This window comes from Melospiza georgiana, chromosome 31, assembly GCF_028018845.1.
Source record: "Melospiza georgiana isolate bMelGeo1 chromosome 31, bMelGeo1.pri, whole genome shotgun sequence".
Lineage (NCBI taxonomy): Eukaryota > Metazoa > Chordata > Aves > Passeriformes > Passerellidae > Melospiza > Melospiza georgiana.
Window position 1 is genome coordinate 2,578,077 of NC_080460.1, and position 25,933 is coordinate 2,604,009.

Sequence of the window (25,933 nt, forward strand, 5' to 3'; positions counted from 1 at the left end):
TTACTTCAACTTCACAAAAGGATTAAATGAAGTTTACAGTGATATGCAACAACTGTTGTGAGAAGGTGAGAATTCAACTGAGAAAGAGGAAAAATCCCCCACAAACAGGAAAAAATTAGCTCAGCAGTGTGTTATCCTCCCTTTCTCACCCTGCTGGAGATGATTTCCCCAATTCTACTCGTGAGCACAGAGGAATTCTGAGGAGTTTAGGAGAAAGTGGCCTGGTGCAGGTGCGCCAGAGTTCTGAGTTGTCCCTCGGCCCTTCAGATACAGCATTTCACCTGGAAAAATGTCCTTGGATCCTTCTCCAGAGCCCTCAGTTCTGAGCTGTCCCTCAGCCCTCCAGACACAGCATTTCACCTGGAAAAATGCCCCTGGATCCTTCTCCAGAGCCCCCAGCTCTGCTCTTGAAAGAGGCAGAGCTGAAGATATTAAAGGTTTGTTCATTTGTTTGGGGGGTTCACTTCCCTGGAAGATTGACAGGCTCCCACAGAGTGTTGATATGAATCCATTGAGTCTCTACATTTAATTACGCTTGACTGAGTGCATTAACACAAGCATGAAATTTTAAAAGATATCAGTTTGATTTTGTTTGACTCCAAACCTGACAGTGAGCTGCTTTGCAGCATATCCTATCCTCCAAAACCTTTTCCCAGGTGTCTGCAGCTGAACTCTGGCAGCTCCTGAACCCCCCAACATCCCCCTGCAGCAGGAAAACACCAATTCCAGCCCACAGGATAATAATCCATGTGCCCTGAGTCATGGCAGGAAAGGCTAATTACAGGGGAAAACACAAAGATGAAAGATGAGCCCCATGCACTGGGTCAGCAGCACTGTTAGAAATGGCTCCATTAGAAATGGCCTTCACTCAGGAATAATTAATTTAATTCCCAGCTGCTCTCACACATGGGACAACACAAAACTCCCTCCAGAGAGCCCAAATCACCTGCAGGGCACCCAGGGGGAAGCACCAACCTCACACAAACACAGAGGTAATAACTGAGCTCAGAGCAGGGTCTGTGACGGTGTTCACAGAGCTCTCAGGGTGAGGGAAGAGACAAGGATTTTTTTAATAATTTTGTTTACTGCACAAAAATATAAACTATCCCAGGAAGCTGCTCTGGATGACTTTTTAAGGTTTTTTTTCACCTGTAAAGCAGGTTTCTTGGAAGGATTTCACTCTGTGAATGAAAGACTCTTTCATCCACCTATTATTTGGAATTTATCCCTGTGCTTGCCCCGTGGAGAACCAACAGATTTCCAAAAAGTGAACAGCTTAAATGCTACTGACAACACACACAAACACAATCATTTAATTTCAATGAGCTGCCAATTTAAGAAATGAAGTGGCATGAAGTACAGCAGGAGGGGAGTCTGGCATCAGCAGGATGGACAGGGAGATTTTCCTGTTGGTTGGAGTCTTTCCCACAGCCTGGAGAGAGAGAGGTAGCATCTTGTGCTATTTTTAATCTGCTCAAAACACATTATTTAAATGCTGTGAACTTTAAGTAAAACAAGAATATCGCATAAACATTAGCAAAACATGCAAAAGGCAGCTGCTGCAGACAGATGAAATCGCATTCTGGAGATTAACAGCACCCGAACTTTGGAAAAGCTGCATTTGGAGTGGCCATTGAGCACTTGTACTGCCTTGTACCTTGTTTTCTGCTGCCTGAGCGGCCAAGTCAGCCTTTAAATGGGTGTTTAATCGCTTGCTAAATGGGGCAGTTTATTACCTTCCTGCAATTCTGCCTTCCACCTGCACTGCAGCACGACTGCTGCAGCACAGCCCCTCTGCACCTGCACTTGCAGACACCTCTTGGAGCAATTCCCAGCAGAATTGTTGGGAATTGTCCACCTCAGGGCCAGGTGAGGACCCTGGACAGCTGCAGAAAGGGCTGCACTGGATGGTGGCTTCAATGGTTCAAGGTCTTACAGCTATAAAAGTATTTATGACTATAAAAGTTGTCAGGAGCTGCACTTAAACCTTTTCACATCTTGATGGCATTAGAAGGTGGCTGAGTTAATCAGAGAAGCCCAAAATGGCTTGGGTTGGACCTTAAAGCTCATCTCATCCCACTTCTCTGCCATGGGCAGAGCTATAGTGGATATTTTTGCCCCTGACAAAGGAGAGGAATGATGAGGAGGACTCCATCTTATCAGAAGGCTAATTAATTACTTTATTATACTATATTAGTCTATACTATATTACATTATATTACATAACATCTAAACTGAATCTGCCAAGCACTCAACTCTGCACAGAATCTTGTGAATTTTAGCTGACAGTCCCCACACACACTTGGCCCTGGTAGGCCAAGGAAAAAAAACACCATCACTCTGGGCAAACAATCTCCATATTGCATTCTACTTTGGCACAAACAGGCACAGCAAATGAGATTAAGAATATTCTTGGGAAGAATCGTGCCTTGCTTTTCTCTGGGAAGAGAAATGTGGGGCTACACGCTTGGCCCTGGTAGGCCAAGGAAACAAAACACCATCACTCTGGGCAAACAATCTCCATATTGCATTCTACTTTGGCACAAACAGACACAGCAAATGAGATTAAGAATATTCTTGGGAAGAATTGTGCCTTGCTTTTCTCTGGGAAGAGAAATGTGGGCCTACAATCTCGGCCCTGACAGGCCAAGGAACCAAAACACTGGGTAAACAATGTCCATATTGCATTCTACTTTAGCACAAACACAGGCACAGCAAATAAGAATTGTTTTTCCTTTCTCTGAGGTTCAGAGAATGTGAATCCCAGGAATATTCTTGGGAGGAATTGTGCCTTGCTTTTCTCTGGGAAGAGAAATGTGGGGCTGCACACTTGGCCCTGACAGGCCGAGGAACCAAAACACCATCACTCTCCATATTGCATTCTACTTTTGCACCAACACAGGCACAGCAAATGAGATAAGAATTGTTTTTCCTTTCTCTGAGGTTCAGAGAATGTGAAACCCAGGAATATTCTTGGGAGGAATTACGCCTTGCTTTTCTCTGTGAAGAGCAATGTGGTTACAGGTGAGTGATAACAGCGTCAGGGCATCGATTCCAGCGTGAGGAGCAAATGGAGAAGGATGGCACCTTCCAGCTCATTGATCCTGCCTGTTAGCCACAATGGCAGCTCACTCCATCCTGCCCAGGAGGGGATCACAGCCTCAGCCACACGCCTTTGGCCACAAGGGACATTTGAGGCGCTGAAATCACATTTGCCTTTAGACCCTCGGTGCAAGGGGAGCAGCTCCACACTCACACACAGCTGGGCTCCCCCTCTAAACACCCCACGGCACCAGGAGTGATCCTGAGTGCTGCTTTGCCATCCAGTTCCAGCCCTGGGATAACTGGATCTCCTCCTTTAACAAACTCAATTCATTTCACTCCAAATCCTCTGTGATCCTGCCTCCCTTGCTCTGATCACAACAACTGAAACCTGGACTTGGAGCCCAGATTAGAAAGCCAGTCCTCTGCCAGTGACAAGGTGATGTTTGGGTTTTTTTTAAAAAATCTATTTCAAGTTACAGTTCATGCACTGTGGTTTAATTGCATTTGCCCTCCGGCCTTCCCATTAAAAATAGAACAGAAACCAGAACTTCCAAGATGGAAATGAGAATGAGAAAAAGGCCTTTTAAAAAGGAAAATGCTATGTTTGGAGAGGAAGAATAATTATTGCCACAGGTATAATAAAGAGGGGAAGTAGCTGGATTCTGTGTCATGTCCAGGGGCCAAATGCAAGTTATTCAGACCTTTCAAAATGAGGTCACACTGTCACTGGAGGCAAAATGAGAACTGCAGGTTATGGCAGAGCTCACAGATTGATCTGTTCTACCTGAAATTCTGAGATGCTAAAAACCCTGAGCTGGAAAGAATTCAATCCATGATTTTAGGGAACTTCCCCTGAAATTCTGCTCCACGGCACTGAACAAGGGCAGTCACCAGGAGCACTCAGGGAAAGCTGGGCCCCAAAAGAGCCACAGGGGGACTTCAGGAGGGCACAGCAGGGAAACCTCCACCCCAAACACCCTCCCAGGTTTCAGAAGGAGGAGGAACAAGGGAGGATTTGCAGCTCACACGGTTGAAACCCACCATCTCCATGAGGAAGCTCAGGACATTTCCAAGCCCAGCTGGGATGCCTGGAGGCAGCCAGGAGCTGTGCCTGCCACTCTTCACTCAGGGATACTTCTCTTGCCTCATGCACTAAGAAATTGTGGTGACTCAAAACCTTGGAGGCTTGTGGCCCTGAATATTAACCACCAACTTCCCTGCTGGCTACAGCTCTGGAATATTAAAAAAAAATATATATAAAAATCAGATTGTACCTTCAGATTGTACCATATCACACTTTCTGCAGGCTGAGCTCAGTGATGTGGGATCTCTCTGGGGATGTCTCAGCAGGGACACACTGACACGTGCCTGGTGCAAACACATCTCCAGGCTGGTTTGGCTTTGGGTTGGATTTCTGTGCTGCCATTAACGTGTGCTGAAGCCACGGGGAGCTTTTAAGGCAAACTCACCGGGTTTATGTGATGATGTGAAGCGTTTGTTCCTCCCACGCTTCCCCTCACTCCCAGCTCCCACCCAGATGGGCTTTGCCTCTTCAGCCCACTCGTCTGTAAAGGAGGCACCAGGCTTGGAAAGGGGAAAATAAAGGCAGCAGCTTTCCACCCAGCAGGGCAGAGAAACTGGGAAGGAAGGGGGAACAGGGAGAGTGAGTTTTAATGGATGGAATGGGCACAGAGCAAACCAGGCTGCAGAAACTCATTGTGCCATGTGGGCAAGTTTTAGAGTGCAGATTTACAAAGTTGGACGCCTAAAAACCACTAAGCATTAATGTTAAAACTTGGATGCCTAAAAACCACAAAGCATCAATGTTGCTTTCTCACACCCCAGCTCACCTCAACTACCTTTTAGTAGAAGCTTTCCTGCCTCTACCCAGTGCTATCCCCAAGTCCACACACAGCAGAGCCGTGATTCCTGGGCATGGCTGGGATGATTATTAGTATTCCCTGGGAATATTGCTGGGAATAAACTTGAGTGAAAACCCAAACATCAGGGAAATAAAGGTGCCAATAGCAGGACCCCCTGCTGCAGCGTGTGCTGGCAAACAGACACTGACAGAGGGAAAACAAACGAGATCATTGACTGAACATTAAAGACATCTCAGCAAAGCACTTTCACCAGAAACAGACACAGAACTGGCTGCAAGGACAGCCTGAAGCCTGCAGGTTTGCTATTTAAGACACTTCTAAGGGTATTTAAGATATTTCTCCTGCAAAATGCATGTGCAGACATGCACGGGCCCCTTCAGCTCATCAGGTCACCTGCCTGGGAACACAGCAGCACCTGGGAACTGACAACCACTGCAGAAAATCTTAAAAAAATCAAAGCAGCACACCCCTGCTCTGCATCTATTGCAGCTGGCAGGAACTGCTCTGCAGCCCAGCCAGCCTCTGCTAGACAGCAGCAGCAGGAATGGAAGGAGCTGATGAGCAGCAGACTACAGAGTTCCCCAAAGCCTGCTATTTTTGGCTGAGGCACGGTTAAACACCAGCACAGACAGCACATAAAACCCAGCATAAAAACCCAGCATATTTTGCACCCTGGATTCAGTCTCTGGCTGATGTGGTTTTTTTTGTTTTTTTTTTCTACACAAGTCTGTCAAGCTAGTATGCAGGAGGCCAAGAAAAACGAGGGGAAGTTTATGGGGAGAAGACCCAGGAGATATTGAATGCCCCAGACTGATCAGCAGCAGAGACAAGAGCACCTCCAGCCCTCAGGGCTGCCCTGCTGTGAGGCTCTGGCACAGGCACAGCTCTGTCACAGCAATAAATCTCCCCAGGGGCCCCAATGACTTCATAATCCTCGGGTTCTTCTCAGCAGAAAAGGGCAGGGGCTTGCTCTGGGCACCAGCATCGTCCCCAGGGACACTGCTGAAGCTGCTGGCAGCTTATTGCTCAGCAAGGAGGGGACAGCAGTGCCCTGGTGGCACTCTGAGGGGCAGGGCAGCCACAGAGCATCCCTCTGCAAGCTGCAGATATCCTTTAACTGTGTGTTTAATTAAACAGAACGCCGGTGTTTTGTGTTAAACCCGCGCAGCAGCTGACTATTGAAAACATGCACGCTGAAGCCAGCCAGCAGGGAATGGATTGACTTCCAAGAGAAAATTCTGTTAAATGTCTCTGAGGCCTTTCTAAATGCCCCTCCTGGGACGGGAGCCTGGTGTTGCTATGCAGAGAAATGGGTCTGAACCATTGGGTCTGAATTTAAAATATTACTTTATTACTCATCCCCTTGAACACACTGAGGCAACTGGCACGGAGGGGAGGCAGGGCTGGCTGGGCTGTCAGCACGTTTGCACGGTGCTGAGAGGGTGATGGATGATTTCCTGAGCTCCATTTGCTGTTCCAAGCACTGCTGTCCCCTGTCCCCAAGCAGGGATGCAGAGATCTGGGCTCCTGTTGCAGAGGAAACCTCAGAGAGGAGCAGGTGGGACAGGGAGAGACTGGTGTGACCCAAACAAGCATGCTGCTGTGCCAAAGCCTCTCTGAGATGAACAGGGTTTGGCTGGGGAAAGAGAGACACAGCTGAAATAAATCCTCAAAAACCCCGAACTAATCCAACCATACAGCACGGTGTAAAATAATTCATTTCTAACATTCCTTTTGCAATGCACCTCTGTGTTTGTGCTTGCACAGACACAAATACCCTGTTGTCAGAACGGAAATCACCACCTTGGGCATTTTCACACACAAGTGCACGATGCTGAATGGCAACAGAGGGGTGGAAAAGCCCCCCAAAAAAACCCTCAACATGTGCAGTCACAACTGGCACTTCCAGTGCAAAACAACCAACTTTCTGTCCAATGCAAAAATTCATTTCAACCCCTGTGAAATTAGGTGATGGTTGTAACACTATTTAAACCTCCCAAATCTGAAATAATAAATTAGGTTTATACCACTTAATTTTACAGGGACTTACTACCTTTTGCCCCACACTAATTTGTTGCCATAATTACATTAAATTAGAGCTGATTGTTTTTTATAGTGTAGATCTAGCTGGAAGCTTGGTGTTCCTACTCTTGATCCAAAGAAGAATTTGTTGTTGCCCTAAAGCCTTTCTGGATACTCTAATTTCACTATAAACCTTTGTCCTAGGTTGACCCCTTTGGGGGTTCTTTCCAAAATTTGCCCTGAACTAGGACATTATTATCCTATAGCCTTAGATCCTGCTACAGCACTGATAGTAAATGACACAGAACTAATTATAAGGGTGAAATAAGCACCTGAGCTGTGCCGGGGAGAGGCTGCAGATATTTGGGATATTGGGAGAGGAAAACAACCTTTGGGCACAAGAACAGAGATTAATTTACCTTCCTGTTTCCAGAGCCTGTGGGCACTCACTGGTCAGTGGCCAAAGATGCTGAGGACAAGAGGGAGGAATTGTTTGGGTGTTGTATAATGAGCTTTGCCTTTTCACTGAGATCCATTTTAATGCATTACTGCACTACTGAACTAAATATCTGCATTAGAAAGTGACTCATGGTGGGAGCAATCGAGACAGCACTCCCTGGTTTAGAGGTGCATGCTGTGAGCTGGATTCTGGCCAGACCTTTCCAAATTTAAACGGCAATTTGAACTGCAGGAGCAGCCAAAGGCATTGCCTGAGCAGCCTGTGCCATTTCTGAGAGGAGAGTCCACATGGCTCCTGTTCCATCCACAGCCCTGCCTCTGGCCACCCCAACCAAGGGACCCAGTGGCACAAACCTCTCCATCCCTGTGCTCCCAAACACAAAGGCAGCATCCTCACAGCACCCGCCCAAGGGTCCCTCGACATTGCAGCACCACGTTTTTGGCACTGGCAAAGATGCTTTTCTGTTATTTAATCCTGTGCACCCGCTGGGTTCCACGTTCCCCAGCACAGATAACAACTTCCTCGTGAGGAGAAGCTGTTGAATTGGCAGCAGTAGGTGAGCTGAGGTTGTCAGTCTGCTCAGAGCAGCACTGCCCTCAATAAATGTGTGTGTGCAGCACTGCAGCTCTTCCTCCAGCTCATTTCATGGAGTGCAATGCTTTTTCCTCAGGGCTTTTTCTTGGCATTTTCTATTTCCACAGCTCTCCTTTATCACTGTTTGAGCCATGCCATGAGCTCTCCCTCATCCCAGCCCTCCTGTGCATGCTCTGAGGAGCAGCAGCCCTGCTCCATCTGCCTCCTGTGCCACCAGCACCACCACAGCCCCGTCTGGCGTTTTGTGGAGATACAGCCAAAAACTCCACAACTTTTGTGAAAGTTGTAAAGCCGGGATGTTTATTACAGTGCTGGATGCATGTGGGAATCATCCCCCTCAAAATGACATGAGTAACTCTGGGAACTTCAGGTCCCCTGTTATCCCCCTCTCAGATACATATGCATACAATTTCACAATAGGTTCATACATATTCATTTTTATGAATTTCGCATTACATTTGCTGCTAGTTCTTCTTTATCAGAAAGAATTCCTAGGTCAGGTTGAGCTGCTCTCACAGCAGTCTCTCTGTCTCTCTCTATCACCCTCTGTCTCCCTCCCTTATCTCCGTCCTTCACTGAAGCAACTTCACTGAGCCTGGGTTCTGCAGTCAGGCTAAATAGCTATGGTTTCTAACCGCAGACTCAACTCAAAAATGTACATTTCACCTAAATCAAAATGGATTTCTACCCTGGAAAATTTCCACTTTGCCTCACTGGCACTGGGATGGATGGGGAAGCCAACACTGTGGAGCTGTGGAAGGCTGGAACCTGGAGAGCACTGCCATAATGTTAATTATTCTTCTGGGTCAGCTGCAAAAAATGGCTCCCAGAGCGGGGCCACCTTTTGTCATTTTACAAAAGTCAAAGGCACTGAACAAGACTGTTGTATTTAGCTTGGAGCTGTCACAACAGGCACAAAATCCTGTCCCAGTCTCTTGTTAAATGATTCTTGTTCTAAGGGGAAAAAAAGAAGCTTAATGAATGCATCTATATGAGCCATTAAGAGCAAAATAAAGGCAGAGATAAAGGAAGATAGAGACAAAGAATGGACGATCCTCAGACATGTTTTCTGCCAAAGTCATTCTCTACATAATAGATGCAGTTCCTTTCTCTCCTCAGATGGGAAGATGGGCTTGACACCATCTCATCAACAGCAGCTGTAATACCAGCTCTTTGCTATTAATATGCAAATTGAAATGCACACACTGATTAAAAACGTGTTAGACAAAGGCTTTTGTCAGAGACCTGCGAGTGGGTGCCAGGGTTCAAAGAGGGAGCAGTGCCCCACTACTGAATTTCTCCTGCAGGAACTTCAGCAGGAGCTGAACACCACAGGGTTAATGGACATTTGTTTCTCTCTGGAGCTCTCATTTAACCCCCAAAGTGGGTCCTGCTTGTCCCCAGCCCCACTCCAGCCCTGGGCACTCCCCACAGCCTCTTGCAGGTCCCTGACCTCGGGCAGGTGCAGCCCAGAGGAAGAACCAGACTTCCACATACTTCATTTGAAGCTTATGGAAGGTGGTTTTTAAAGGTCAGTACTTGCTAATTAAGTTGACGAAATAGGAACTTCACAAAGGAAGCACCACTTAGGTAGCAGGAGCATTCCTCTGCCATGATTAATCTCTGTGTGGAGCTGCTGCCTCGGGGCTGCCTCAGGTTACACCCTGTTGCCATAGAGCTCCATTGCCACCACATAAGGAGGCAGATAAAACCACATATTATTTGTTTTGGGCTGTGACTGAGCACAAAACACCACTGGAAGTCAGTGTCCTGGCCCTGAAACACAACCTGACTCACAGCAGACTCTGGAGAGCTGCCTCAGTAGGGCCACATTAATGAAACACTTCTAAAACATCACATTTCCTTGCAGCTGTCTCCCAGTGCCACCTGCATTCCAGTTAGCACTGACTGCAAAGTGAGTCTGGGGAGAGACCCAACCACACCGAAGATCTATTATTGAGATTTACTTTCTTTACAGACTATCTTGCACAGAATTTTAAACCAGTGAAACATTTGGCCAGAACAGACAAAAATCAAATTGTTACCTATAGATATAGAAAAATGCTGAGTGTGTTTTTATGGTTTTTTTTCTTAATGAAGAAAATATAATCAAATGTTTTCACCCTTCAGTTTAAAGGAACCTAGGGGAATGCAGTGGTTGCACTGAACCATTTTCAAAGCTTTCTAACACATCCTCTCACACATTTCAGCCTGGGGCCATTGGACCAGGCTTGACATCAGAGATCTGGCGTCACGTCTACAAGGATCACTGACTTACCATCAGGAGATTTGTCTTTTTGTGTCTTGCTTTGAAAGCCTAATGAACTTAGGGAAAGCAAACAACAGATTAAAAGGATTTAGGGACCAAAGACCTGGACAATGTGGGCAACAAATGGAAATATTGTGCTGCCCTGTCCCTCCAGGGGTGTGATGGGACAGCTCACCTGCCTCCCACTCACCTGGGAATCCCATCAGCAGAGCTGAGCCTGCTCTGCAGTGCCACAAGACACCAGAGTGACACCAGAGTGACACCAGAGTGACACCTGAACACCCCATGGAGAACAGCCAGCCTAGCAGAGCCTGAGTCCAACCCAGCTCACTGCAGAGCTCTCTCCATGCCTGCCTGGGGAAAGAAATTGTGTTTGTGCTGTAATTAATTTGCTGCAATTAGCTGGTAGTGATTACTAGAGCACACAGATTTTTGGACTCGTCTCCTGACAGAAACGCCTCTGCAGCACCCTGGATGCTGCTTGGGGGAGGGCTCCTTTGGGGAAAGGAGGCTTGGAAAAGTCAGGCTTGAACCCACATGACTGATGTGCCCTATTTCTGTAAATCACTCTCTCTGTAAAGAGGCAGTTTAGCTTCAGGAACACTGGCAGCTCGTGTTATTACCCAAAACACAATAAATGAAACCACCCCACAGCTATGAAACCCAAGGAGATGTTTACTCATCTGTGAAAAACCCATTCTCCTCCACACATGAAAGGCATCGATGCAAGAGCACAAATTAATCACACAGAGCTTCTGCAGTGCCACTGAGTGTCCCCAAAGAGGGGAGGAGGTGATGCTGCAGTGCACCCAGGCTGTCCCTCCACAGCTCTGGAGGCTCAGGGACAGCCCAGGGACTCAAGGGGAAAAAACGGCAGAAAACTGGGGGAAAATCGGCAAAAATTGGAGAGGAATTGCTGGAAAATGGGAATAAAGTGGGGGAAAAATTGGGGAGAAAAAGGGAAAAATTGGGGGAAAATAGGAATAAAATAAGAAGAAAATTGGAATAAAATTGGGAGGAAAATGGGAATAAAAATTGGGGGAAAATTGGGAAAAAAACAGGAAAAAAAATTGGGTAGAATTGGGGGAAAATGGGAATAAAATGGGAGAAAAAGGGGTAAAATTCCCTTAGATGGACTTTGCCCCACCCACATAACCTTATTTGGGTTGTAGCCCACCCACATCCCCTTATTTGGGTTTTAGCCCTGCCCACATTCCCTTATTCGGTTTAGCCCTTCCCACATTCCCTTATTTGGGTTTAGTCCCTCCCATATTTCCTTATTTGGATTTAGCCCATCCCACATTCCCTTACTTGGGTTTAGCCCCTCCCACATTACCTTAAATATTTGAGTTTAGCCCTGCCCACATTTCCTTATTTGGTTTTATCCCCACCCACATTCCCTTATTTGGGTTTAGCCCATCCCACATCACCTTATTTGTGTTTAGCCCCTCCCACATCCCCTTATTTGTGTTTAAGCCACTCCTACATTCCCTTATTTGGGTTTAGCCTCTCCCAAATCCCCTTATTTGGGTTTTAGCCCTGCCCACATTTCCTTATTTGTGTTTAAGCTACTCCTACATTCCCTTATTTGTGTTTAGTCACACCCACAGCCCCTTATTTGGGTTTAAGCCCGTCCCACATCCCCTTATTTGGGTTTAGCCCTGCCCACATTCCCTTATTCGGTTTAGCCCTGCCCACATTCCCTTATTTGGGTTTTAGCCCTGCCCACATTCCCTTATTCGGTTTAGCCCTTCCCACATTCCCTTATTTGGGTTTAGTCCCTCCCATATTTCCTTATTTGGATTTAGCCCATCCCACATTCCCTTACTTGGGTTTAGCCCCTCCCACATTCCCTTATTTGGGTTTTAGCCCTGCCCACATTCCCTTATTTGGGTTTGGCCCTGCCCACATCCCCTTTTTTAGGTTTTAGCCCTGCCCACATTCCCTTATTCGGTTTAGCCCTGCCCACATCCCCTTATTTGGGTTTAGCCCCTCAGGGACAGCCCAGGGGCTCAGGGACAGGCCAGAGGCAGCTCAGGGACAGCCCAGGGCTCAGACACAGCCCAGGTAGGGCTCAGATGCAGCCCAGGGCTGGGGCTCCTGGCCAGCAGAGCTGTGGCAGCCCCAGGTGCAGAGCACTGCAGGGCTCTCCTCACACTCAGCTCCTTCTCTGCTCAGGTGCCCAAAGCAGGACGAGCTGCTGCAGGGCAGAGCTGGGTCAGTGCACAGGGCACCAGCCTTACCTGGGAGGGCCGGGCCAGCCCAGCCTGTGCCAAGGCTCTGGTGGGCACCTGCAGCTCGCCGGTGGGCACGGCAGCGTTCAGCCTCGCAGCAAAGTCAGTAAAGCAAACAGCTTCTGCTGAGCCTGCAGGAATCCTACCAGCAGGAAAAAGAATTCACACTTTCTTTTCAGTGTTCTTTACTCACGGAACCCATTTGTTTCTTTAGAGACAAAGAGGGAAGGAAGGAACTCATCCATTACACAATCCCCACGATTCACCGCTGCTGCTCTGTGTGTGTTGACACAAACCATGCTGGAGAAGGTGAAGAAAGTGTGTTTATTTCTGATTGAAGACTGATTACATCACTATCATGGATAATGTAGTAGAATAATCTTATACTCTTGGGAGAAATCTAGGAATAAATATGAAAAAGTAAAATAGTTTGTTTCCACTGTCCCTGAAGATGACTGATGAGTAAGTGCTGTATTTACAGGATAGTTATCATACTCTAGACTCTGTGCTGAATAAATATTGTCTTGAAAGGGTAAAAAAATCCATCGAAATATTTTAACTCACCACAAAATTAAAAAAAAAAGAAAATCCATGTACTTGTCCAAAGCAAAGGTTAGTTACATGTTAATTATTGAATCCACATAGGATCACTGTCCAAGAAAGCTTCCTCTCCTGCTGGCCTGCTCCCCTCCACAGAAGCAGCATTAGTGCTTGTCCTCTTCTCCACTGATGAGCCACTATTGGTTCTTCAGGCTGCAAGAGAGAAAAGAAGCCCAAGTCACGCTCCATCCTGGTGTGTTTTATGAAAGAAAACCACCACAGCAAATTGGAAAAAGTCTCCTTTCTTTAGGTCTTAAATTTGAACTTAAGAGCCTCACAAATCCTGCCCAATTCGCCTCCTCAGCTGATGAGGAATTCCTCACTGGAACTGGCATTGGCAAGCTCAGGTTTGTGCTTTGAGCAATTAACCCAGTGTTTGGGTTTTACATTAAAATGATTAATCTGTACACCCCACACCACAACACAGAGCTGTACAGGCTGTTCTGCGGCTTTCAAATTATGATCAAAACAGAAGATATCAGAGATATCTTCATTTTCACTTACATTAAAAGGGAAGGGAGACAAGTCAGATCTATAATGAGGGGAAGTATTACATTCCCTTTCTTCACAGGCAGTGTAATTATTCAGCTGCTCCCTGGAAGTGAAACTATGACAAATTAAAATGCCTATCAATTCCATCTACCTTTTGTAATTATTCATCTTCTGGAGCTGTTACTGCTCTAAAGGCTCCTTTACCATAACCCACTATACACTGCAAAAAGCACATGGAAATGTTACCATTTCCAAGTGTTACTGGTACTGTACAACAAAATCATTTGGCTTGGGTGTGAAGTGCACAATACAACCAATTTTAATTTCCACAAATTTACAGGCAATCTTCTGTCAGAGAACACCTTCAGGCTGAGTGAGGATGTCTCAGGTTTCTGTGGTTGAGATGACCCCTGAGATATTAAAAGTCTTTTTTCCCAGCCTTGTGACTGAAGAAGAAGCCAAGAATCATTGGTTTTGCTTCTCAAGGTAGTTTATTTTCTATTATCTATTCCATTCTTTCCCTGACCTGCTGAGATCTGTCCAGCAGGTTGGTTTGAGGCACAGTCCCTGCCCTTGGGGTGGTGGTGGCTTTTTATACTAAAAACTACCTGTACTTTATTTTTTACAATAATTTCCCAATACCTATCACCTATGTTAGACAGTCTGTCTCTACTCTAAACCAATCCAGAAGTGTCACCATCACAGCAGAAGATGGAGGGCAAGAAGAAGGAGAAGGAGGAGAAGGAGAAGAAGAAGCAGAAGAAGTAGCAGTAGTAGTAGTAGAAGAAGAAGAAGAAGAAAGCAGGTGGAGGAGGACAGGACATGCCCAGATTCCTCCATCTTGCCTCTTGAACCTTCATTCTAAATCCCCAAAATTCTACTTTTTCACCCTGTGACAAATTCACTATCATTCTACTCAAGCTCTTGTGGCTTGTAACTCCTCACACAAAGTTGGTAATTGTTTCCATGGGCTAAAATGGAAGGCACAGCTGTTTCTGACTCTGTGCCAGGGTCTCTGAGCCCCTTGACAGGGTCTTGAGTCCTCCAAAGGAATGTCCTGGGTTCCATCAAGGATGTGCATGAGGAGCCCAACCTGGCTGGCAGCAGGGACAAGGCTGGAAGCATCCAGGAGAAACAGAAACACCATTTGGCACTAAATCTGACCCAGGTGGAGCTGGGCCAGGCAGCCCCAGAGCTCCCCACGTGTTGGCTGTGCCAGACACACAGACCCTGGGACAAGCTTCAGCCACAACAGGCTGTCAGTGTTTGTTCACACCTTCTGAAATAGATGGGGAAAGTGATGTAAATGCAACCATGGGAAAGGGTGACATTTCTCCAGGCATGATATTAACAATATTTTGATCAGCTCATGCCTGAATAGCCAAGCAGCTTATGTTGATAAATACCCTGTTCTAATGAGACATCTGTGTTCTCAGCCTGAAAATAAAAAAAGGAAAGAAAAGAGGAAAGAGCTTGTCCAGGCCTAAGCCTGCTGCCTCTGCTCTTCAGCAGGACATCAACCATCTGGGTTTCCCTAAAGTCAAGGTGAGAGTTGGGCAGGAAAGGCTGCAGAGCCACCCCCCTACTGGACATGACCACTCTTAACCCCTCAGAGCTAATTTTGACCATTGAATTGGTTTTACACCAATGGTGGCTGCAGGACTGGGTCCTCTCTCTCTGCAAAAATCCTGAAATTAACCAGCAAGCCTGAGTCTGAAAAGGAAATCCTTCTATGTATTAGCATCTATGAAAGTGCAAATGAGTGATTATAAAAGCCTGGAATACATTTGTGAGCTCTAGATGTGGCAGAGAGGTCTGGCTGATCAAAGAGACAAAAATGAAGGCGAGAAGACAAAGTTCTTCTTTATGGAAGTGGGAATGGTTATCCCCACACAGGCAGACTGTTAATTACCAGGGCTGGATCTCAGCCCTCCGTGGCTGCCAGCCCGAGCAGAGGAGCTCAGAGCTCAGAGCTCAGCTCTCATTCTGGCACCTGTGACAAACCCACAGCTGGCCCAGGGCTGACATCCACCCCAAACCTGAATCTGGGCTCTCTGCCCTGCCTAAAGCACCTCTGCTCCTTGCACCCATGTCACAGACATCTTTTATGGAAAATCCTTTCCTTAGGATTTTTCCTCCTGAGAAGCTGGGAGGCCTCAGGAACAGAATGTAAACAATGGTTATCTGCTGCTGTGGAATGCAACAGGTGCATCTGGGATTGGTCTCATGTGGTTGTTTGTAATTAATGGCCAATCACAGTCAGCTGGCTCAGACTCTCTGTCCAAGCCCCAAACCTTTGTTATCATTCTTTCCTTTTCTATTCTTAGCCGGCCTTCTGATGAAATCCTGTCTTCTATTCTTTTAGTATAGTTTTAATGTAATATATATTATAAAATAAAAAAATCAAGCCTTCTGAAGCATGGAGTCAGATCCTCACCTCTTTCCTGATCCTCAGACCCCTGTGAACACCATCACACCCCAACACTTGCTCAGTGCCAGCAGCATCACCCACGGCAGCCTGAGCTGAGCCCTGCACTCCCCACACATCCAGTGGGGCATTTAACCTTAATTTTCAAATTAAGCTCAAGTACCTGGAGAAAAAACCAGGAGCTGGCAGATAGATCTGCTTTGTGCATGCACAGCTGGAGGGACAAGGGCCAGCTCAGTGTTAGCTCCCTCTTCCTGCATCTTTTATTCAGCACCAAAATACCAGCCAAGAAACCTCCAGCTTCCTTCCCAAGCCCTATTCCCCCCTCTTTTGGTCAAACAAATGCAGTCAGAAGCACTTGGGGCAGCACCTGAAGTTCCTATGAATGGTTAATTTCTCCTGGTCAGACCACTCAAAGAAGAGCAGCTCAGCTGCTGGGTACAAACCTCAAATTATGTGCTGCCCATGGAGCCCCAACCTTCAAATTGTGCTGCCCATGGAGCCCCAAACCCTCAAACTGTGGTGCCTATGGACCCCCAGCCCTCAAATTGTGCTGCCTATGGACCCCCAGCCCTCCATGGGGCAGTGCCAGGCTCCTGGCTAACACAGCTGCCAAGCTCCTGGTGAGTGTGGTGGGTCATTTAAGGCAGCTCTAACTGGGGCTCTCGGCTCTGCAGAGCTCTCAGGAGCAGCAATAAATAACCACAATGCAGCTCATGCCTCATAAAAGTTCTGAGCTCCTGAAGCAGCTTTCCAGGAAACTCATCTGCCTGGTATTTTTTGGGTGGTGTCAGCTTCCAGCCTGCAATCACTGCTCCCTGTTTTGCCCCTTTGTCCCAGAGCAAAATCCCTGTGTCCCTTCAGCCCAGCCCTTCACTAACTGCCCCTTTCTTCAGGTTTGTTTAGTTTTTAACTGTACCAAGTAGGACAGCTCCATAAAATGTTTTGTTGCCTTGGCAACTGCAGTCCAGTGGCTTCAGCCTGAGTTAGGAGGCAGAGGACAGCCTTGACATTAAGCAGCAATAATGAGAACAGCAGAAACCAGGGGGAACACTGGCTGGGGAGTGAGCAGGGGATGATCCTCACTGTGCACAGAGCACAGTGGGATCCACAGTGCTGCCATGGGACACCACAGCTCTGGGAGCTCAGCAAAGGACCAGCTCTGCATTCCCAAAGTCTCTTTCTTCGCATGGAAGAGGCAATTGCTTGGAAAAGCTAGTGAGACATAGATACAGCCCAGAATCTGTTTGTGCTGCCCAGCACATTGCTTTGCTGAACCAGGCATCTTTCTGGTGTGGGGATTGGTGACACACCTTCCTGCACATCTCTGTCTCCCCTCCTGGTTTGAGATAAACTTCTTTATCTGGAATGGGCAGAGCCCAGGGCACGTGTGTCATCTGTCACTCCTACCACAGTCAAAGCACACATAACTTCCCCAGGTTTTCATTCACAGCACTAGAAATTAAGATTTCCTAACCTCTGCTAATTGCAGGAGACTGCACAACAGAGTAGAGGGTGTGGGGGTAACCCAGAGGACCCTTCTGGTGTGGGGAATTGAACACATCTTCCTGCACATCTCTGTCTCCCCTCCTGGTCTGAGATAAACTTCTTTATCCTTCACAATAACAGCAACAGCAAGCACAGCAATAATCACACTGACTTGGAAGGACTGGAAAGGATAAATGACAGCTCTGGGCCAGGGCAGCACAGCACAGATGCTGCCATTCCAGGTTTCCAAGAGGAAGAGCTCTCAGCTCTGTTTTCCAGCAGTGGGAATTTCTTGCACTGAGTGTGGATCCTGACCCTGTCCCTGCTGTTCCTACATGACCTGGCTGGGCAGGGATCCCCCAGCTGTGATGAAGAGGAGGAGATGGAGGCAGCCAAGGTCTCAGGTTGTTCATGGAACAGCCCAAAACCACACCTGGCTCACTCACCTGGCCCAGCCCTTGCTCCACGACACACCTGCACTGCCAGGTGTGCTGCACCACTGCATTTGGAAGGCATTCAAATAAATAAATAAATAGAATAAAGCTAAGGTGAATAATACCAGGAACCTGAGAAGGTCTGACATCAGCTGGGGAAGGGTTGGCTTTATTCTTTGCTGGCTTAAGCAAAATGAGCCATTAGCAGTCATTGCTACTTCTGCTCATCCTGCTCACTTTTCAGAGTACCCTCAAAGCTACCTGAAGCACTTCAGGTATATCCCTTTATATTCCTCTCCTTAATCTGGGCAGTTCCAAGTGATTCAGCCTCAAATGGCTCCCAAAGCTCACATATAAGTGCATTAAGAGCAATTAGTTCATTAATCTAGTCTCTGGTATCATGTTTCTCCATCACTTCATTTTAATAATTTGTGGTAATTGACAGAGCAGACTCCCCCCAGTTCTCATAGCTGGGTAATGCATAATTAGTCTAAATCACAGCCAAAAAAAAACTGTTTCACTGGGAAACACCTAATCCCCTTAGGCTCATGGTGTGTCTTCTGAGGTTCCACACATGAAAGAAGCTGCAGACTCAGTGTCATTATCCACAAGTCAGTGGGACTCCAGCAAGCCCATGTGGGATCATGGAACCCATTCAATTATTGCAATAATTACCAATATTGCTGGACAGGACCCGCCTGAGCTTGTCTGGCCCTTGGTGCTGAAGCAAATAGTGGCAATTGTGGTGTTTCACCCCACAGACACTTTGGGCTGGCTGGGTGTGTGGTGTTTCACCCCACAGACACTTTGGGCTGGCTGGGAGTGTTGTGTTTCACCCTGTAGACACTCGATGCCCTTCTGGAATTCCAGGACTGACAGACAGTGCTGGGAGGGGAAAGGAGAGGTGACTGACACACCTGGGAGGGAATTATCAAGGGAGGGACCCAAGCTTCTGTGGCAAACCCTGAAATCGCAACACAACAGCCCTGCCTTCCTCCACCTGGTAGCTGTGTTCACTGTGGTGGATAAATCAGAGTGGATCCCTCCTCCTTCCTCTGGTACCTGTGCTAGCACAGCCCCTAGTGCTCCTCTGCTGGGGGAGGCTGGAGGGCAAAGCACTGTCCCAGAGCATTCCAACGTGACAGACAGACAGACAGACAGACAGACTGCAGCCCCCTGGGAGAGAGAGGCACAGGGACACTCACTTGGTCTGGTGTTTGGAGCCCTTCAGGTGTGCATGGTACTGCTCTATGGAGTTCAGGGTGACGTTGCAGATGTTGCAGGTGTAGCTGCGCTTCAGGCCTGTGAAGAAAAACCAAAAATTAGTTGATTGTTAATTAATTAAGGCTTGGCTCCAGCTGTGCCATGTGGTGAGGCCCAGGGGAGCACCAGAGGGAAACACTCTGGGTTACAGACTGCTCAACATGGCAGCTAGGAATAACAAGTAAGTGAAAATGACTGAAGAAAGGGAGAGAAATAGGGAGAAAAAAGCAGTAACCTGTGCTCCAAGCAAACTTCTAGTTAATTAGAAGGTACTTGGAGCCCACATTTCATTTCCATTTTCACAGACATTTCTCTTTACAGTGACCCCTCTGTTGACTTTTCCAGGCCAGGCTATCCAAGCATTAGAGAAACCTAAAGGATATTTCTTGAAGTGAGCAGAAAAAAGCCAGGTTCAAAGGCTCATCCCTCCTGAGAGTGTGCTGAATCTCTCCTGTGCCCTCCTCAGGGCACCATCACTGTGCTCACACTTACAAAGCACTCCAGGCACCATTTATCCCTCTGCTTTTTGGTAGTGATCATCATTCAGAGCAATTCCCTGTTAGCACATTCAGCAGCCACATCACTTAGGAGCTCTCTTCTCCCCAGAGGGATCCACTCTGATTTATCCACCACAGTGAACCAGCCAAGCACAGATTCTGCTCTCCCAGAGCCTCTGGCTGAAGGTCAAGGCTGGCAGCCCCAAAAAGCCAAAGCATCTCTCACCTGCTGGGTTCTCTCCTGGCTGCAGAACAAGGGCTCTGCTTGAAAACACTGGAGGATCCTAGCAGGGACTGCTGTGCTCCTCAGCAACACTCCTAATGTTTCTTGTAATAGTCTCTTCTGGCTTTCTACAGTATTATTTCTTTGCCAAAAATTGTTAGAACGACTCATTCAGAACAAATAAAGCGTGGCATTGTCAAATTCCATCAGTCCATGCTCACCATAATTAACTGCACAGGTAATAAACACACTGACTCCTCCCCAGCTGGACCTGCCTTTTTTGGATCTCAAAAAATCCCTTGTCTTGTTCTGCACTCTAGGCACAGCTACACCAACAGCCCCACTTTTCTCATAATATCTCCCACCCAGGAATTTGGCACAACACATGAAAATCATCTTTAAATAATATTCCAAAATCATTCAGATGAGTGCTTGAAAACAACAAGCCAGCAACTGCAGAGGTATTTAAGTAGCTTCTGTATTTCTGTGTCACGACGTGGCACAGAACAAAAAAAATCGATTTGCAAATGTGCATATGGATTTTCTCCTCACTGAATTTATTCTTGATGAAGAAGTGATGATTTTACAGTCACGCCCTTTGTCCTGTTGGCAGCTCCTGTTTTCCTTTATTCAACCAACAGGCATCAGGAGCCACATGAATCTCCCAGAATGCAGGAGAAGGAAGGGGAAGGCAGGAATGGGAAGGGCAGGAATGGTGTCAGCACATTGCAGCAGCCTCAGAACTTGGAGCCCACCAGGATCTCCACATCAAGAGTGGGACTGGAGAACTAAGAAACAGGTAATTCTTTAATTTAAGGTAATAGGGTTCTGCTGCTCAGCCAATTTAGCAGCACGTTAAGAGCAGCCTCAGTGAATGTTAATTACTGGTGTAGGTGGAAACGCCTTCAGCAAAGCAGCTCCTAAGTGGGGATGATGATTTTCTCCCTCAGCATGTCAAGGCTACTCACAGAGATGAACCAGGGGGAACCCTGCTCCCCCTCCCTGTGGAATCAGTGCTGTTCCCTGCTCTTCCCACGGGCTGGAAGATGCAGCCCCAAACTGGGCAGATCCCATGAACTGGGATGGAGATGGAGGAGGAAACCAGCCTGAAATGAACAGCAGGATGAGACCACAGGCAACGATCACTTCCAGGATATAAAAATTACCACAGTTTGAGCTCACTGGAGCTCATCAAAGCTGCTACTTGGCTGAAACTGGTTTTATAAACTCCCCAGGCAGTGCTGTGGGGCTGAGCTCAGCCCTGCAGGCCATGAGGTGTCCCAGCCTGACCAGTCCATACTGGGAGCTCTGGGCTCTGCCTGTGCTCAAATCCCCTCCTGCATCCTCCAGACACACCAGCACTGCCTCCCCTGCAGCGTGACATGCATTCATGTAAAATTGAATGTCCTCCTATCCCCATTAAATAAAATATTAACAAGTCGAGTTATTAATGTCGTCCTGCATGAAATGAATTAAAACCCATTCCAGGGGAGTTCTTGTTAAGCTGCTTCTTACTAACCACAAGTGACAGCACAGAATGAGAGGTATTTATAAGGCATACAAAGAAATTATGAGCTGGGACGAAAAAGGCAACACAGCTCATTCATTGCCTGATGCTGGTGCATCTGCAGCACCACCAATTTACCTGAGAACACAAAGGCTCCAAGTGACATCATCTCTGTGCCCTTGTCCATCTGTCCTGCAGAGGCTGCTGTGCTTTATTTTAGGGATTCAGAGCACCTGTAGCAGGGCTTTTTAGGGATTCAGATTTATTTTAGGGATTCAGAGCACCTGTTGCAGGGTTTTTTAGGGATTCTGATTTATTTTAGGGATTCAGAGCACCTGTTGCAGGGTTTGGCTGCAGGGTTTTTTAGGGATTCAGGTTTATTTTTGGGATTTATTTTAGGGATTCAGAGCACCTGTTGCAGGGTTTGGATGGCCCCAACACCTTCCAAACCTTATAAACCACCCTCCTAACCTTCCAAGCCAGCTGCCACTGCAGAGCCCACCTGCCTGGGACAGGGAACAGGAGAGCTGGGCCATGGGGGACACCAGACATGAACCAACAACTGGTGAGATGTGACTTGATGGAGGAAATTTGACATTCCTCCTGTGCCTGGGACAGGCTGGGGAGGGTGAGAGCTGTCAGATGGAGCCCAGGGCTGCCTCCAGCTGAGCCATGGCCACTTTGAGCTGTGGAATCTGGGGCTTGGTACCCACCAGGTTTTGTCTTCCTATGACAAAAGGTGCAGGGGAGGCAGCTGTGCAGGAAGAAAACTCCCAGTTCCTTCCTCTTTCAGGGGTTCCAGGTCAGCCACGCAGCTGGGTGGATCCCAAAGCAGCTGTGCCACAGCTGGAAAGCCCCACAGAACTGCTCTGAGGGCGAGCTGGACCCTGCACTCCATCCAGCCAAGGAGAAGGGATCTGTGTGCCCTGTGCTGCAGCTTTAACTCAACACAGACTGCAGAAACAATGCTCATTTCTCCTTTTTTTTCCCCCTCTCCTCATTCTTATTTCTGAGAAGAAAACAAGACTTCAAAATTGCAGGATGAGCACTTGGTGACAAGAATCAATGTTTTTGTTTCCTATAAATATCAATTGTCCAAAAATATATCTCTATTCTTATTTCTCTAAATATACACTCATGTTTATCAATAAATATTTTATTACAGCCATTATCAAAACATCAAAGGCTGCTGAAATGTTGTACTTCAACTGACACTGCCTATTCCAGGCTCACACAATGCATCAAATGTTCATCTCCCACACTAGTCAAAATAGAATTAATATTTAAATTGTGATGGGAGAAGCCACCGGGGATGCAGAGGAAGGAGATGACTTTGCAATCCAGGGAAAACTGAGGCAGCCAAGACAGTGTGGAGCAGGGAGAGTATGGGGATGGTGTCCCCAGCACATGTCCTGCTGCCACCGCTGCCCTGCAGGCAGAAATAATGTCACCTGGCAAGGTGAGGCTGGGTAACATGGTGTGGTGGCCACTGCAGAGGCTGCTTTGCACACCTGTCAACATCTGCTCTGATCTTGCAGCTAAATGCAAGGGAGGGAGGGTCTCCAATTTCAACTCTCCCAGGAGCTAAATGAATAAATTGATTTATTTTATTTACTTCCCAATTGATTTATTTACACCTAATGACATTCCTCAGCCACTCCTGAGCTTGGCACAGCTCAAAGTACTGAGCACTTCCACGTTATTGTCCCAGGTTTTTATTCCCACATATTTCCAGCAGCGGGCAGTGACTCAGCCAACATGAATCATTGATGGCACTGTGAGTCACTCTAGGTAGCACAGGAGGATCAAGATAACCATTACAGGGTTTATGGGAGACCAAGAAATGCACAATATACTGTACAGTCATTAGCACCTAAAGAAAAATTACTTCATTTAGCAAGGAGGAAGACACAGGTGTATCAAACTGTTATTGCAAAGCCTCACTGGCAAACCAAAGCTCTTGCACATGGCTGTGAATCAACCTGGTCCTTTTTCCTCAGCTGCCTGAGTCAGTCCCTGTGTGCACACAGGATTGTGACCCTGTGCCTACAGCCCAGAGCAAGCAGGCACTTGTTGCAGACATCTTTTATGGAAAATCCTTTCCTTAGGATTTTTCCTCCTGAGAAGCTGGGAGGCCTCAGGAACAAAATGTAAACAATGGTTATCTGCTGCTGTGGAATGCAACAGGGGCATCTGGGATTGGTCTCATGTGGTTGTTTCTAATTAATGGCCAATCACAGTCAGCTGGCTCAGACACAGAGCCCGAGCCACAAACCTTCGTTATCATTCCTTTTTCTATTCTTAGCCAGCCTTCTGATGAAACCTTTTCTTCTATTCTTTTAGTACAGTTTTAATGTAACATATATCATGAATAATAAGTCTTCTGAAACACGGAGTCAGATCCTCATCTCTTCCCTCATCCTAGGACCCCTGTGAACACCATCACAGGTACTTGTCAAGATTCAATCCTGACTGAATCAAACTGCACCTCTCCATCACCAGCTCCTCACCTCGCAGCTCCCCCAGGTCCAGGGTCTTCCCCAGCTGCTCCAGGAGGTCGGCCCTGGCCGCGTTCTTCTTGTGCTTTTTGCCCTCGTAGTGCTGCTGTGCCATCAGGGGGTTGTTGAACCAGGCTGTGCAGAGCTGGCAGTACCTGTCCGAGTCCCGGCGCTGCGGCGGCGGCGGCACGGCCGCGGTGCTCTCCGTGTGCGCCGGCTTCAGGGGACCCAGAGCAGCCTCTGCAACAGGCAAAGGGGACACATCAGTGTAGCCGTGATATTTTCTAAGAAATCCTTTCCTTAGGATTTTTCCTCCTGAGAAGCTGGGAGGCCTCAGGAACAAAGTGTAAACAATGGTTATCTGCTGCTGTGGAATGCAACAGGTGCATCTGGGATTGGTCTCATGTGGTTGTTTCTAATTAATGGCCAATCACAGTCAGCTGGCTCAGACTCTCTGTCTGAGACACAAGCTGTTGTTATCATTCTTCATTTTCTATTCTTAGCTAGCCTCCTGATGAAATCCTTTCTTCTATTCTTTTAGTATAGATTTAATATAATATATATCATAAAATAATAATTCAAGCCTTCTGAAACATGGAGTCAGATCCTCATCTCTTCCCTCATCCTAAGACCCCTGTGAACACCATCACAATTCAGCTCTGCTGGGCTCCTGAGGAGCGCCAGAGCCTGAGGCAGATCCCACAGCAGACACAGGGAATAATCAGCTGCAGTTACAGGGTCCCAGTGGATATTTTGGATGGTGCTGTGTTCCAAATTGCAAGGCAAGATGTATTTATTACCATCTGGATGGCAGTTGTCTTTTGTCAAGTGGGCAGTTTTCCTTATCTCTTCCACAACCAATCCTCCCTCTGGGGAGATATCTGCTGATAAGAGGCCACTGAATGTCCCTGCATGGCTGATAAGAACTACAACATCCCCTTGGGAGATGTGAGCCCAGAGGGAGGAGCCAAGCATTCCTGCCTGGATATAATCTGGGGATTCTGGAACACCAGCCAAGCATTCCTACCTGGATATAATCTGGGGATTCTGGAACACCAGCCAAGCATTCCTGCCTGGATATAATCTGGGGATTCTGGAACACCAGCCAAGCATTCCTACCTGGATATAATCTGGAGATTCTGGAACACCAGCCAAGCATTCCTGCCTGGATATAATCTGGAGATTCTGGAACACCAGCCAAGCATTCCTACCTGGATATAATCTGGAGATTCTGGAACACCAGCACGAATTCTCCACTGGATTTCCCAGAGGAACAGCAGCTGCCTCTGCCCCTGGAGCTTCAGAGGAAGACTCCACCCTTCTCCAGGATCCTTGCTCCAGGAGAGCTGCAGCCACAATTCCAATGGCACTGCTGCAAACACCCTGACCCACAGGGTGTCAGGTTGGGTTCTGACTCTGTCAGTGTTGGTTTACTTTACTGCATTGTTTATTTTATCCTTTTATTCTCTTCCCTATCAAAGAACTGTTATTTCCTGCTCCCATACATTTTTTTTGCCTGAGAGCCCCTTAATTTAAAATTTATAGCAATTTGGAGGGGGGAGCTCATTTTCTCCATTTCAGGGGAGGCTCCTGCCTTCCTTAGCAGGCACCTGTCTTTCCAGACCAAGACATGCTGCTTGGAAAGCTACCACTTCTCATTAAAAAAGCATCATGAAAGGACAGCCCAAGACTGTTCCTCAGCTTTCTGCATTTCACTAACTGGGAAGGAGGATGCTCTCAGTGCAATTACACGTCTTATCACTGTTCTGACTACATTTGCTAAACTTATCCTGCTTCAATTGCTACTCCCAGGAAAAATCATCAGTGGAGAATAAATACACCATGCAGAGCCATCTCCTTCTCAGGATAGAGAGACATATTTATCATTATCTCAGGATTCTTATTTTTCAATTTACTTGGTCTCAGAAAGAATGGGAAAGCCACAGTCATTGCAAACTGTCACAGATGAAAAAAAAATACTCAACAGTCAGTCCCA

At 47.1% G+C, this 25,933-nt stretch overlaps 1 protein-coding gene across 1 annotated transcript in view; it reads right to left on the bottom strand.

Annotated features, from left to right (window-relative positions):
- Positions 1-12,812: 12,812 nt before the first annotated feature.
- Positions 12,813-25,933, bottom strand: part of ZMAT4 (zinc finger matrin-type 4) — a 50,606-nt gene continuing 37,485 nt past the window's right edge. The window contains exons 5-7 of the mRNA XM_058042354.1: positions 23,950-24,177; positions 19,155-19,251; positions 12,813-13,260 (exon numbers count right to left, since the gene is read on the bottom strand). Of these exons, the coding sequence (XP_057898337.1) occupies positions 13,245-13,260; positions 19,155-19,251; positions 23,950-24,177 (341 nt within the window). The 3' untranslated portion in view covers positions 12,813-13,244. The remainder of the gene's footprint in view (positions 13,261-19,154; positions 19,252-23,949; positions 24,178-25,933) is intronic.